The 12616-nt window shown below is 49.1% G+C and overlaps 5 protein-coding genes across 5 annotated transcripts; 2 read left to right on the forward strand and 3 right to left on the reverse strand.

Annotated features, from left to right (window-relative positions):
• Positions 1 to 93: 93 nt before the first annotated feature.
• erg20 (bifunctional (2E,6E)-farnesyl diphosphate synthase/dimethylallyltranstransferase) lies at positions 94 to 1459 on the reverse strand. Its single transcript, XM_040808779.1, has 2 exons — positions 1182 to 1459; positions 94 to 1122 (listed from the first exon to the last, which is right to left on the reverse strand). The coding sequence occupies exons 1-2, from the start codon at positions 1299 to 1301 to the stop codon at positions 199 to 201; spliced, it is 1044 nt and encodes a 347-aa protein (XP_040671841.1). The 5' UTR covers positions 1302 to 1459; the 3' UTR covers positions 94 to 198.
• A 125-nt stretch (positions 1460 to 1584) lies between these two features.
• Positions 1585 to 4236, forward strand: ASPVEDRAFT_199703 (anaphase promoting complex subunit CDC23). Its single transcript, XM_040809293.1, has 4 exons — positions 1585 to 1823; positions 1884 to 2598; positions 2649 to 2832; positions 2882 to 4236. The coding sequence occupies exons 1-4, from the start codon at positions 1720 to 1722 to the stop codon at positions 3898 to 3900; spliced, it is 2022 nt and encodes a 673-aa protein (XP_040671842.1). The 5' UTR covers positions 1585 to 1719; the 3' UTR covers positions 3901 to 4236.
• Positions 4237 to 4282: 46 nt separating this feature from the next.
• Positions 4283 to 7524, reverse strand: ASPVEDRAFT_139236 (ATP dependent DNA ligase domain protein; the record flags this gene model as incomplete). Its single annotated transcript, XM_040807558.1, has 2 exons — positions 4283 to 6326; positions 6374 to 7524. The coding sequence occupies 2 exons, from the start codon at positions 7522 to 7524 to the stop codon at positions 4283 to 4285; spliced, it is 3195 nt and encodes a 1064-aa protein (XP_040671843.1).
• Positions 7525 to 8075: 551 nt separating this feature from the next.
• On the reverse strand, positions 8076 to 9935 carry ASPVEDRAFT_199707 (SF3a splicing factor complex subunit PRP9). Its single transcript, XM_040809294.1, has 3 exons — positions 9802 to 9935; positions 8356 to 9746; positions 8076 to 8300 (listed from the first exon to the last, which is right to left on the reverse strand). Exons 1-3 carry the CDS (start codon positions 9889 to 9891, stop codon positions 8276 to 8278), a joined length of 1506 nt encoding a protein of 501 aa, XP_040671844.1. The 5' UTR covers positions 9892 to 9935; the 3' UTR covers positions 8076 to 8275.
• Positions 9936 to 10074: 139 nt separating this feature from the next.
• Positions 10075 to 11912, forward strand: ASPVEDRAFT_154175 (ATP-dependent RNA helicase eIF4A). Its single transcript, XM_040808397.1, has 4 exons — positions 10075 to 10146; positions 10199 to 10453; positions 10505 to 11398; positions 11478 to 11912. The coding sequence occupies exons 1-4, from the start codon at positions 10116 to 10118 to the stop codon at positions 11495 to 11497; spliced, it is 1200 nt and encodes a 399-aa protein (XP_040671845.1). The 5' UTR covers positions 10075 to 10115; the 3' UTR covers positions 11498 to 11912.
• The last annotated feature ends 704 nt before the right edge of the window (positions 11913 to 12616 follow it).

Here is a 12616-nt window from a genome sequence, read left to right on the forward strand (position 1 = left end):
CACTCTAAAAAATTGGAGAGGTTCACACGGTTTCTAACCTCTCGGAATAATATCATGCATTATCGCCGGCACTGTAGGCCAAGCATTTCGGAAGCCGGATCCAATCGCAAATTATTGAGTCATCCAATCATTCTAATGTATGCTATGAGGTATATCTCCCAGTGTTATCTAACGTACAGTATGTACAGTATGTGCTGTTTATTTGCTGCGCTTGTAAATCTTGCCGAGGAAGGCTTCGAAAACCTCCTTCTTCAATCCCTCCGCGTCGTTGACGGCCGCAATCTTCGTCTTGAGCTCGCCAACAATCTTCTCCTCGTACTCCTTGTACACCGTTTCGAGGTCCAATTCGCGGAAGAGCTCCTTGACCTTGGCCTCAAGTTCACCATCTTTGCGGCCATATGCAGTGTCGAGCACCTTGCGCTGTTCGGCGTTGCAACGTTGCAGGGCCTGGTTCACCAACCAAGAACACTTGTTATCCTGGATATCCGTTCCAATCTTTCCAATAACTTCGGGGTCGCCGTAGGCATCAAGGTAGTCATCCTGAACCTGGAAGTACTGGCCGAGCGGGATGAGGATGTCGTGGGCCTGGCGGAGGTTCTCGGGGGTAGCAAGCTGGAGGTAATGGAGGGCCAGGGCAACAGGGAGGTAGAAGCTGTAATAGGCGGTCTTGTAGGTGACAATGAACATGTATTTTTCCATTGAGAAGTTGTCGAGATCGACCTTGTCTTCGGGCGCGGTGATCAGGTCGCACAGCTGGCCCAGCTCGGTCTGCCAGGTGGTCTCGTGAAACAACTCGATCAAGTCCACGTAGGCAGGGTGGGAGCGGAACTGCTTCTTGAGGATGACATAGATACCGGACTCGAGGAGGAAGGCATCGTTAATGGCGATCAGACCGACACCCTGGTGGCGGTACCAACAGGGCTGGCCACGGCGGGTGATTGACCCATCCATAAGGTCATCGCTGACCAGGAAAAATGCTTGAAGCAACTCGGTCAACCACCCAAGCGTAGCAAGATCCTTGTATTGCTCGTCGGTCAATGGCTTCTGCAAAAGTGCCAAGCCAGTATCGGGAACGGAGAGGCCGCGATTCAGCTTGCCGCCAGGGACGTTGGTGTCAAGGTTCTAGAAATTAAAAGGACGATTAGTGTCTTCCAGAGAAGCCAATTGGAGAATTTCAGTACCTTGCTGAACCATTCCAGAGCATTTTCGGGCAGATTGTACTTCTTCGCATGGTCAAGCATGGTTTCACGCAAGGAGGGGAAGACCGCCTCGAAGGCAGCACGAGGTGTGGGAGCAGCCATTGTGCAGTATGCGATAGGTGAGGAAGCACGATCAGAGGCGCGAAAAGGCAATTGGAATGATACCTGAGATCCAGCAAAGGCAAAATAGCTGGGGGGTGCTCAAAGATTAAATCGAGGACCCTTCTCCGGGTCCGGAGGAACTCGAAGGGGAACCTAGTACGGTACGGACTCTACGCAGTACCAGCTGGCATGCCCATTATTTTCCCACACCGCTCGGAGCCATTGGAGACTGTCTGTTCTGTTGCCCCGCGGTTTGCATTGTTTGTTTGTCGCGTCGCCCAAACGGGAAATGCCTGGCCAGACTTCCAGCACGCCTGTTCACAGAACAAGACCTCGCAATTGCAACTAGCAGCGTCTTTCGCCGATCATATAAGCCGAAGGACCTGCTTCAGAGATCACACTCTTAGCGGGTTTAATCATGGCCGCCAGTTTTACAGAAGACAATATCAAGGAGCTAAAATATAGACTCGAGGACGCGGCTATCAAATGCTCCGAACGCTGTCTTTACCAGTCGGCCAAATGGTATAAGCTCCCCTGCTCTTATACTCCTACATGACCGTATACTTACTGAATCTACTTTAGGGCGGCCGAAATCCTGGATTCGATTGTCGCCGTTGACAACTATGACACGGATCCCGACTCTCCGATGGACATTACAGAACCGTCTCCTCCGCAGAACCCCTACCTACGAACACAGGATCCGTTAGAAGCTGCACTTGAAGCGCAAGAATCTCATAAGTACCTCCTGGCAAAATCCTATTTTGACACCCGTGAATATGATCGCTGCGCGTCGGTCTTTCTACCCCCGACAATACCGCCAGTCTCATTATCCACATCGTCCCCGAATCCGAAACCCAAATTGTCATTGACGCCGCAGAAGGGCAGGCCGAAGGCATCTCCACAGGCCGGAACAAAAAAAAGCAGCGCGACAAGGAACCCGTACCCGAAACTTAGTCAGAAGTCGTTGTTCCTCGCGCTATACGCAAAGTATCTCGCAGGCGAAAAGCGGAAGAATGAAGAGACGGAGATGGTCTTAGGTCCAGCGGATGGGGGTGCAACCGTGAACCGAGAACTCCCAGATATTGCCCGTGGCCTAGAGGGTTGGTTCAGCGAGCGTCAGGAGAAGGGCGTTGAAGATCAAAACCACGGATGGCTCGAGTACCTGTACGGAATTATTCTCATCAAAGGGAGAAACGAGGAAGAGGCCAGGAAATGGTTGATAAGGAGTGTTCATCTGAACCCCTTCCATTGGGGCGCATGGCAAGAACTGAATGACCTGCTCTCAAGTACTGAAGACGTACGTATCTTCTTACCCCCGCTTCGTGCCTGGCCCCTAACCACTTGCAGTTGAAACAAGTTGTCGAGCACCTCCCCCAAAACATTATGACTCTCATCTTCCACGTCCATTGCAGTCAAGAGCTGTATCAAGCTACCGAAGACACTTACCAAGCCCTCTCGGAACTCGAAACCATTTTCCCTAGCAGCGCATTCCTGAAGACACAAAGAGCTCTGCTCTATTACCACTCCAAAGGTACGCTTACCCCCATCCACCTCCATGGTTTTTGCTAACTATCCATTAGACTTCGAGGAAGCATCGCATATCTTTACCGATATTTTGATCACATCCCCCCACCGTCTCGACAGTTTGGACCACTACTCTAATATTCTCTATGTGATGGGTGCACGCCCCCAATTGGCCTTCGTAGCTCAAGTTGCAACCGCCACGGACAAATTCCGCCCAGAAACATGCTGTGTCGTCGGAAATTACTATTCTTTGAAATCCGAACACGAAAAGGCTGTCATGTATTTCCGGCGTGCTTTAACCCTAGATCGCAACTTCCTCTCCGCCTGGACCCTCATGGGCCACGAGTACATCGAGATGAAAAACACCCACGCTGCTATTGAATCATACCGTCGCGCGGTTGACGTGAACCGCAAGGACTACCGCGCCTGGTACGGTCTTGGCCAGGCCTACGAAGTCCTAGACATGTCATTCTATGCACTCTTCTACTACCAACGTGCAGCAGCACTCCGCCCGTACGACCCCAAAATGTGGCAGGCTGTCGGCTCCTGCTACGCAAAGATGGGTCGCATCGAGCAAAGCATCAAAGCCCTTAAGCGAGCCCTCGTCGCAGGCTCCTACTATGCTGAAGACCCCTCGCAGCACTCACCGGGCCGCAAAATCCTCGACCCAGAAACACTCTACCAGATCGCAAATCTCTATGAGCGTCTCGACGATGAAGAGGAAGCCGCGGCTTACATGGAACTCACATTACAACAAGAGACTGGTGGACAGCCAAACGCCGATGAGGAATCCGATCTATCAGACACCGATGATGACGACCAGTCTGCCTCGGGTACGAATCACCGCGGCGCAAGGAGACGCCAGACAGAGGACGAAGAAGATACATGGCACGGCACGGGTCCGACGGCTACTACCTCCAAGGCGCGGTTATGGCTCGCCCGGTGGTCCTTGCGACACGGGGATTTGGAACGTGCGGATCAGCTCGCAGCAGAGTTATGCCAGGATGGAGTGGAGGTTGAAGAGGCCAAGGCGCTGATGAGGGATGTCCGAGCGAGACGAGAAGGAGGCGAATGATTCATGAAATCGTCTTACCCGTAGGTTTTGTTTTGGCTGATTTCTCTAATTGTGTTCTCCATCTCTGATCTTTGTTTGATTTCATCTTCCAACGAATTATCGGCTAGCGCGGCGTTGTCTTATTGGTGGGCATTATGTAGTGCTTGATACCATGGTTGATGCTCAAGTTATCGTGGGTTTGATCGATTTTGTATTATATACTAGCAGTTTGCATTGCAGGTTACGTAGTCTCCGGGCACGCTATATTACTATTATCACCTATACAGATAGGCACTGGCCTTGGTGTTCTGACCACCTTGTCTCCTAATTGGACCTTCCTTCCTAATCCCTACCTGGGCTCTACTCTACTGCTAGTAATCACATTGTTAGTGCAGAAATACACCTAAACACGAACCAAAGGATCAAGGGAACTAAACTGCCCAAGGCTGAGGAGCTCCTTCCGATCAAACGATATCCTAAACTCGGGCAAATTGTCCCCACTCCGCCTTGAGATCGTGCCGGGACCATCTCGAGAAGTATAAGTGTTATCGTCCATCGGGGTAATAGAAACTTCGTCATTTGGCGTCTCATGTTGTGTTTCTGGGTCCCACGCTATACAAGCGTAGAAATAATGTCGGCTGATCTTTTCCCAGATCTTGCGCAGACAGAACTCGTTGCTTTTCCAGTTCACTCTAAGTTGAAGGAAGGTTGAGTTGAGGAGAAAGACTCGTCCTTTGGGGTGGTAATTGGATGGAGATACAGAGAAGGCTTGTGAGATGCGTTTGTTGAGTTGGAGCAGGGTTTCGCCGAGGGAGTGCTGACCATAGTCTATGAATACGATGACCGAAAGAGGAAGCTGGGACGCAGCAGTCGCGGTTGGCTCCTGTGTATTAGATTCGTAGTCCCCTTGTTTTAGCATGACAAGAAATTCTTCTAGCGTATGGGCAATGTTTGTGAGAGCATTGAAAGGTGACTGCTCTTTGGGCACAACTTCTGAATGAATGAACACAGGAATCCTAGTGAGAGGAGACTGAACGGATTTCAACACCTCCTGACAAGTATTATCAGAAGCCCCAACGATCGTGCCGTTGCTTCGACCTTTTTTTGCCAATCCCAGGCATGCCGGGACAGACGTTTTCCGCGGTGTTGGGCTAATGTTATCACCCATTGATTTAACATCCTTCCTTGACCCTTGGCAGACGCCCTTGGTGTGTGGATTTAACGCTGGCAATGCTGCTTTCCGTTTTCTAGCATTTCCTTGAGAAAGATTCTCGTTGCTCGTTAAGACGCTGCCTGCAGGCTCCGGCGACCCGGCTGACGAAGTTGATGTCGGACGTGTATCGACGTATACAGGGATGGCCTTTGTGAAAGTTTCGGTTTGTAGAGAGACTTGTTTCGCTGGGCCATCTTGGGGTTCTTGACATAAAGCTCCTAGGTTGGAACGGCATGTGGGTTTGGCTTGCTCAGATTCAAACGCCGTAGTAGGGGGCATCTTGGATAAGATTGGGGAGGCTTCGGTGGATAAACTCTGAGAACGATCCTGAAAATAACCAGGCATAGACGTGCTCAATTTGACGCGCTTTGCCCATTCTGCCTCTTGCTCTAGGATGTCCTCTGCGGGAGCTGATATCGCAGTTTCAGCCAGAAGCTGCAACTCTCGAAATGACACAGCATCTTCGAGCGGTCGATCTGAGTGAATTTTCAAAATCCTTGGGAAACGAAGGGTATAAAACCGAGCGGCCGACGGCTTCTCAAACCCGCTCCCAAGCATCTCAGCAACGAACGGTGTTTTGAACACAACGTCTATTCGTGGCATGCCCGGCCGTACATAATCGATGTCAAGGCCGTGTTCGGAGTCTACGCTCCGCGCGCTATACTTGCCAAAGATGTTCAGCATCCGCATATTCGTTTGGCTCATGCAATGGTGATCGATCACATCTAGAACATAAAGTCTAGGTTTGGCATTGGATTGCAGGACAGCATCCTTATTGTCGAGACAGCCCACAAAAAAGTGCGTCCACGATAGCTCTTTCTCCAACCCGAGCGTGGAGGCATCACGGGATTTATATGCTGCGCCTACCAATGCCAGATCTATTGTGTCGCCTAACCCTGGAATGTAGTCCTTCTTGAGCTTGATCCAACGGCCATCACAGTTATCTCCTGGATCAATTAGAATTGGGAAATATGGATCCTCGCAGCCTTTCAGAACGAAACCTTCCCATCGCTCAGAAACTCCCATGGAGAAGAGCGCTTCAAGTTTGCTTTGACCATCCGAGCGAGAGAAATCAATGATACGTTGTTCAGCAATATCGGCAAGGCCGGGCATTATTTTTACTGTGTCCTTCAACAGCAGACGTCTTTCTCGGTGTGGCTTGCGTAAACAAATGTCATCGTCGAGGAGTAGGACGTCAAAAAAGACCATCATCAAGTGTTCATAAGGTTGTGGTCTATTTGTGTTAGCAGGTTCACACAGTACTATGTAGGTGCAACTGACGGAGAATCGCTTTCTGTGCCAATAAAAGCACCGGATCGCGAGACAAATTTGCGTAGTTTATGAAAATGCTCGATTTTATGGTGCTTGTCGCTCCAAACAAGCAGCTCGCCTTCTAAAATGCAACGGCGTTTGAATCTGCAACCTTCTCTGCCTACTCTCAAGGACTCCTTGACCGCTTGATGAATGCCTGCTCTGTCTGCCGTAGAATCCTTGCCGCTCTTAGAGAAGATTTGGATTGAACTTGACTGCTTCAATAGATCAATATGAATCTGGCAATATTCGCCATCATACTTCCTCTCAACACTCATTCTTCGCTGGCTAACCATATTGCAACAATGTCTAATGCTTCGTGCCTTGTAGTAATCCGGCCGTCCAATTTTGATACCGATCTCTGGACTGAGATGATATAAGGCTATTTTTCCAAGGTCCTTTGCTAGTCCAGGCTCAGGCTGGTGCGGGAAATGAGAGATTGGTTGTGAGGACAGCAAATTGACGGCAGCCTCGAATGAATTCTGAAAGAGAAGTAGATGAGGTAGCAGAAAATGAAATTTCCTTAATGCCAGCCTCTCTGGTATAATACAGGAGAAATGGCTTTTAAGTATCATTCGAGTCAGCCATTTGGCGTCCCTGCTGCTAAGACGACGGTAAAGAGGGGAGAGCGTCTCCTCAACGTCAACAGCTGAACGCTGTCTTCGAACCCTCGGGCCGGAGAACCGACATCGAGATGCTATTAGATTCAGCGCCTCTTCAATCTCCTCCACAGTGACTTCTTGGCCAGCCCTGATATGGTTCTCTGCCTGGCGCATCACATCCTCCACGCATTGACCGAGGTCTGCTCCGCCGGATGTGCGCCATTTTTCAAGCTCCTCACGCCGGGAGGATCCAAGAAGTAAACAGCGGCCAATAACCCTCGCTAAATTGGTATCCTGCAGCCAGTATACTCGATCCGGTCGCTTCTCCGGGAACATGCATGAAAACAGAGCTAGTTGATTGGTGTCGGGTTCGCGGATCCGTTTACCATGGCGAGCAAACCACTCGGTCACAACCCGAGCATCTGGATTCCGATTCCGCGCCTGCGTCGTTGCTTTCAGGATCCTGTTGTCCTCGAGAGACGAGAGCAGATTGCATAGGTAGGTGAACTTGAAACCCATATATGAGACGGATGATGCCTCGGATGTCTCTTGACACACGATGCTTGCAAAGTCGTGCGGCTATCATTGGAGGTAACCAGCTCAGATATGCACATTTCACGCAGTTTGGGACCTCAGGTTGCAATTCCTTTGATGCCTGGAGAGGGGGAGAAGTGACGCGAAGAAAGTGCGAGGAAAGTCCCGCAACGCGTCCACGGTTCACGACAGCACGTGATAGCGGGCACAAAGAAATAGTATAGAGCCAGAGCATGAGTATTACTTGATCAACTACTTTCTTTGTGTATTATCTTCTATAAGATTTAAGTTCTTTACAATATATCTTCCATCAAAGTAGTCCAAGTAAAGACTGCTGCTAGGGATGCTATCGTTAATGTAGACACAAACGGTGAATCTAGACGCTTCGTTACTTTGCCAGTAGAGAATATAGCATTGCGCAACAGATTCACCTGTTCCAAGATCCTGACCCAACAACAGACAGATTGATGTGGGCTAGGGTAACGATGCCGGGGATCACCACGGGTGATTTGTCTAAATTTTAAAAGCCAAAGATTAAGGGTTTTAATATCCTGGCCTGATTATCACGTAATAGTTTTTTGGTAGAATACAAGGCACAGTCACAGTCGTGCGCTGAACATTCAATTTCCCCATTTATTTAACAGCCCGATGGTATAAACTATGAAATGATACCTGCCAACGCCGTGTTTTGGCCATGAAGTAAAATACTGCATATTTAAACCTTGAAATATCCACCTCAAAGGATACCCTGCTTCTGGAGACTGTTGGTGTTGTTAGCACACGATATTGATACGTAAAGACCAAGGTAGAACGTACTCGAGATATATCCTTTCCGGCATCACATTGCCCTCTGCATCCTCCATTTGTACCACATTGTCTTTAAGGTCTCTGTCCTTCTTGCGGCCCTGCTCCAGCTTCTCCCAGAGCCGAATAGCATCGTCTATCTTAGTAATTTCGCGGAAGAGATTAGTGTTTGATGTGATACCGAGACATTTCAGCCCGAAGATATGCAACGCCTCGGAGAAATGTTTGTCGAATGCCCGACGGCCCATATACACGTAGTTACCGCAGATCTCGCAGGAATACTCCACGCCCAAGCCGTGTAGTTTATAGAGCCAGTATGGAATCGGCTTGCCATCCCAAGCAAGTGGGAGCTTGAGGGGATTGTAAACGCGGTCTTCTCCTTCCTCATCAGACTCATTTCCTTGCTCTCCTGCAAGATCTTCAGGTTCTGCTAGCATTGCTTCAAGCTCCATTTGCCGCTCTCGCTCTGTCATACCCTGTCTTCGCTCAACATTGGCCTTTGTCGCTTGACGCTCGTTGATCAGTACTCTTGCTAATGAGCGAACACGGTGTTCACGCTCCGCCACTGCTCGTTCCTTTAGACGGTGAGCCCCTGAAGTTCCGCCATTGGCAGGTGGTGCAGGTGCTTCACCAGATTCACCTGCAGCCTTACGAGCTTCCGCAGCTCGGATGTGCTTCTTGCCTGTCAAGTGATTCTTGTACACGTTCTCATTCTTAAACTCCTTCTCACAATCCGGGCACCAGGTGCCCTCACCTGAACCTTCGGTTTTCGGTCCCAGCGTGCTGTTGTTCTCTTCTGTCCACCCAGGAACTTGATTCGCGGCCCATTGTTTCTCAAAATCATCATCGAAGCTGGCAAAAATCTTGCTTAAATCCTGTAGCGGTCTGGCCTTCTTGATAAATTCCTCGACGTAATTTGCAAGCTCCCCTACATATTGGAAATATTTGTCGGAGAGTTTGTTGTTTCGTTTGATTGGCATTTGCGGCGGTGTGAAAGCATCGAATACGTCAAGGTATTGTATATATGATATTCTTTTGATACCAGGCAAGTTCAGGTATTCGTCATGCAATCTTGTGAGATCGAGGAACTGCCCGTATCCTTCTTCGCCCGTAAACATTGTATCAACCTCCATCCCTATCGGCTCGCCCTCTCCAGGTTGGCGGCGCTTGTACGCCCGTTCGAGGTTTTCGACCGGCTCATTGGGATACCGCTTGTGAAAATCTTTGACCTCGTCTAGTCGCTTGTAGAACTCTTCGAACTGGTCGCCGGTGGAGATGGCTTGGATCTCCTTCTCGCGTTCTCCGTCGGCGTTGTTGTAGATATCGAGTAACCTCTTTGACTGTTCATCTATGCGATTCAGAAAATTGGCCACTTCATGGTCGCGTGATAGACGTTCACGTATCTGCGACATCAATTAGTGATGGCCGATGAAGCAAAAAAAACCCAGGACAACTCACATTACGAGGATCTTCAGCGACGCGGTCCGCGATTGCTTGCTCCAATCTCTCCAGATCTTCGTGGATAAACCGCTGATCTTCGAGCACCATTCTGCAAAAATAGTTGACAACTCAGATCAGACGACGTGACTCTTAACAGTGTCAAACAAGAGAGCGTTGTCGGAGACATTGACGGCTCTGCGGCGAGACCGATCACGTGATCCGGGCGGTGGCGATCGATTCCGCCGTAAAAGTCGCGCTGCTTTCGAGGTTCCTTTTTGAAGAACTAGACCCCTTCATTGATTATTTGAATACGCTGCGTCGATTAAATAAAAATGGCGGACGGAATTGACAGACGGGCCGATGGTATGTACCCGTCAATTAAGTGGAAGCGTAAATGCTTACGGCTGAAATCCAGACAAAATGGAGTTTAACACCTCCAGGGAGGTCACCGTTGCTCCCACCTTTGAGGATATGCACTTGAAGGAAAGCCTTCTCCGTGGTATTTATGCGTATGGATACGAGTCTCCCTCGGCCGTACAGTCACGAGCCATTGTCCAGATTTGCAAGGGTCGCGACACGATCGCCCAAGCGCAGTCTGGTACTGGTAAGACTGCGACATTCTCGATCAGTGCTCTTCAAGTTATCGATACTGTTGTTCGCGAGACTCAAGGTATGTCGGGAATGGACATTACAAAGTTGACTATATGCTGATCCCTTACAGCCCTCGTCCTCTCCCCCACCCGTGAACTTGCGACGCAGATCCAGTCCGTTATCATGGCCCTCGGTGACTACATGAATGTCCAGTGCCACGCTTGTATTGGAGGCACAAATATCGGAGAAGACATTCGGAAGCTCGACTACGGCCAGCACGTCGTCTCAGGGACACCCGGTCGTGTTGCGGATATGATCCGAAGGCGCCATCTGCGCACAAGACACATCAAGATGCTCGTTCTTGATGAAGCCGATGAGCTCCTCAACCGGGGATTCCGTGAACAAATATATGACGTCTACCGTTACCTCCCTCCGGCTACACAAGTGGTTGTCGTCTCTGCGACCCTTCCGTACGATGTGCTCGACATGACGACCAAATTCATGACAGACCCCGTCCGCGTCCTGGTCAAGCGTGATGAATTGACATTGGAGGGAATCAAACAATACTTTATCGCCGTCGAGAAGGAAGAGTGGAAGTTCGATACCCTGTGCGATCTTTACGACACCTTGACTATCACGCAGGCCGTTATCTTCTGCAACACTCGCAGAAAGGTTGACTGGCTCACAGACAAGATGCGTGAAGCCAACTTCACAGTCTCAAGCATGCATGGCGAGATGCCCCAGAAGGAACGTGACAGTATTATGCAAGATTTCCGCCAAGGAAACTCACGGGTTCTTATCTCTACTGATGTCTGGGCTCGTGGTATCGATGTCCAGCAAGTCTCACTTGTCATTAACTATGACCTTCCCACCAACCGTGAAAACTACATTCACCGCATCGGTCGTAGCGGACGATTCGGCCGGAAAGGTGTTGCCATTAACTTCGTCACAAGCGACGACGTGCGCATCCTGCGCGATATCGAATTATACTACTCCACCCAGATTGACGAGATGCCCATGAATGGTGAGTTCCAGCCCAGTCCAAATTACCCTCCTCTTTCCCCTAGATCACGCGGGCACAAACCCAACTAACAATCACGCAGTTGCCGATCTTCTTTCCTAAACTTCCTATTAACCTATCGTTGCACTTCTATCTCGGTCATATTATACCTCTCTTCGTCACGTTCAAAATGTTCTTATGAACTTCATTCTCTCATGATCGCAATCTTCAAAACCATCTTCCACCTTCGCGTCCAAAGGATCTCAGGCTTGGTCCAAAGAGAGTCCCGGCCCAACCGCGAACATCCCTCTCTAGCCAGACATATCCAGGAACAGACGCAAACAAGGCAAACAAGGCAGGGCAAACACAACGCAGAGTGGAGGAAATGGGAAAATAACCAAATTGGTAAGCCTTCCCTAGGCCAGTCGTGAGGAAAAGGTGCTAAAACCGTCTATTCTATCCTATAGTTACTCGTATTTCAACCCCATAAAATAGTCTGTTTCAGTTAAGGAATGACATAGTACGGATAGCTTCGGAGCCAATTACTTCAATCAATCTAAGTATGCCCTCCTGCTCATTATGTAGGAGGGATTAATTACTAGTTCTTGTCATCATTTATTTGATACTTTTTTTTTCTTTATTTCTTGATTTTCTGGAGGCGTATGTCCAAGTCCAATTATAGTGAGTATCGTTTAGAGTTTCAAAATAAAGAATCATGTAGTTGGTTCGGATCTACCATGTTTCTAGTGCCTAATCATAGAATACAATGCAGCTACATCAATTTTCTGCACAGCACTAGTGATAGATAGCTACGTCGTATTTATTATATAGCGTAGTTGACCCTCTCTCAAAAGTCTGTCTAGAAGTCCATAACATGATTGTTAAAGGGGGAGCAGCATATGTGTAGAGTAGACAACCAACGAAGTGTGAAAGAAACGAAATGAGTCAAAGAATGGAGAGCCCCAAGTTTCCACACTACACCCAACCCAACGGACTCCTCAGATTTAAGTATTGAACCGCCCAGCCCACCCAAAAGCCCATAAGTAGACAATATGAATGAATAAATACCGGACAGTTCGTGTATGGATTTGACATGGAAACAAAAAAGGAATTGTATGGATATGCAGCACCCATGAAATGGAAATGCCAAAGTGGGAGTTCAACGCCCTTGAACGAATGCAAAATAGGTGACAATCTGTGATACCAAAACGCTGGCGCCTGCGACCTTTATCGAATGGAACA

Source organism: Aspergillus versicolor, assembly GCF_001890125.1.
Source record: "Aspergillus versicolor CBS 583.65 unplaced genomic scaffold ASPVEscaffold_10, whole genome shotgun sequence".
Classification (NCBI taxonomy): domain Eukaryota; kingdom Fungi; phylum Ascomycota; class Eurotiomycetes; order Eurotiales; family Aspergillaceae; genus Aspergillus; species Aspergillus versicolor.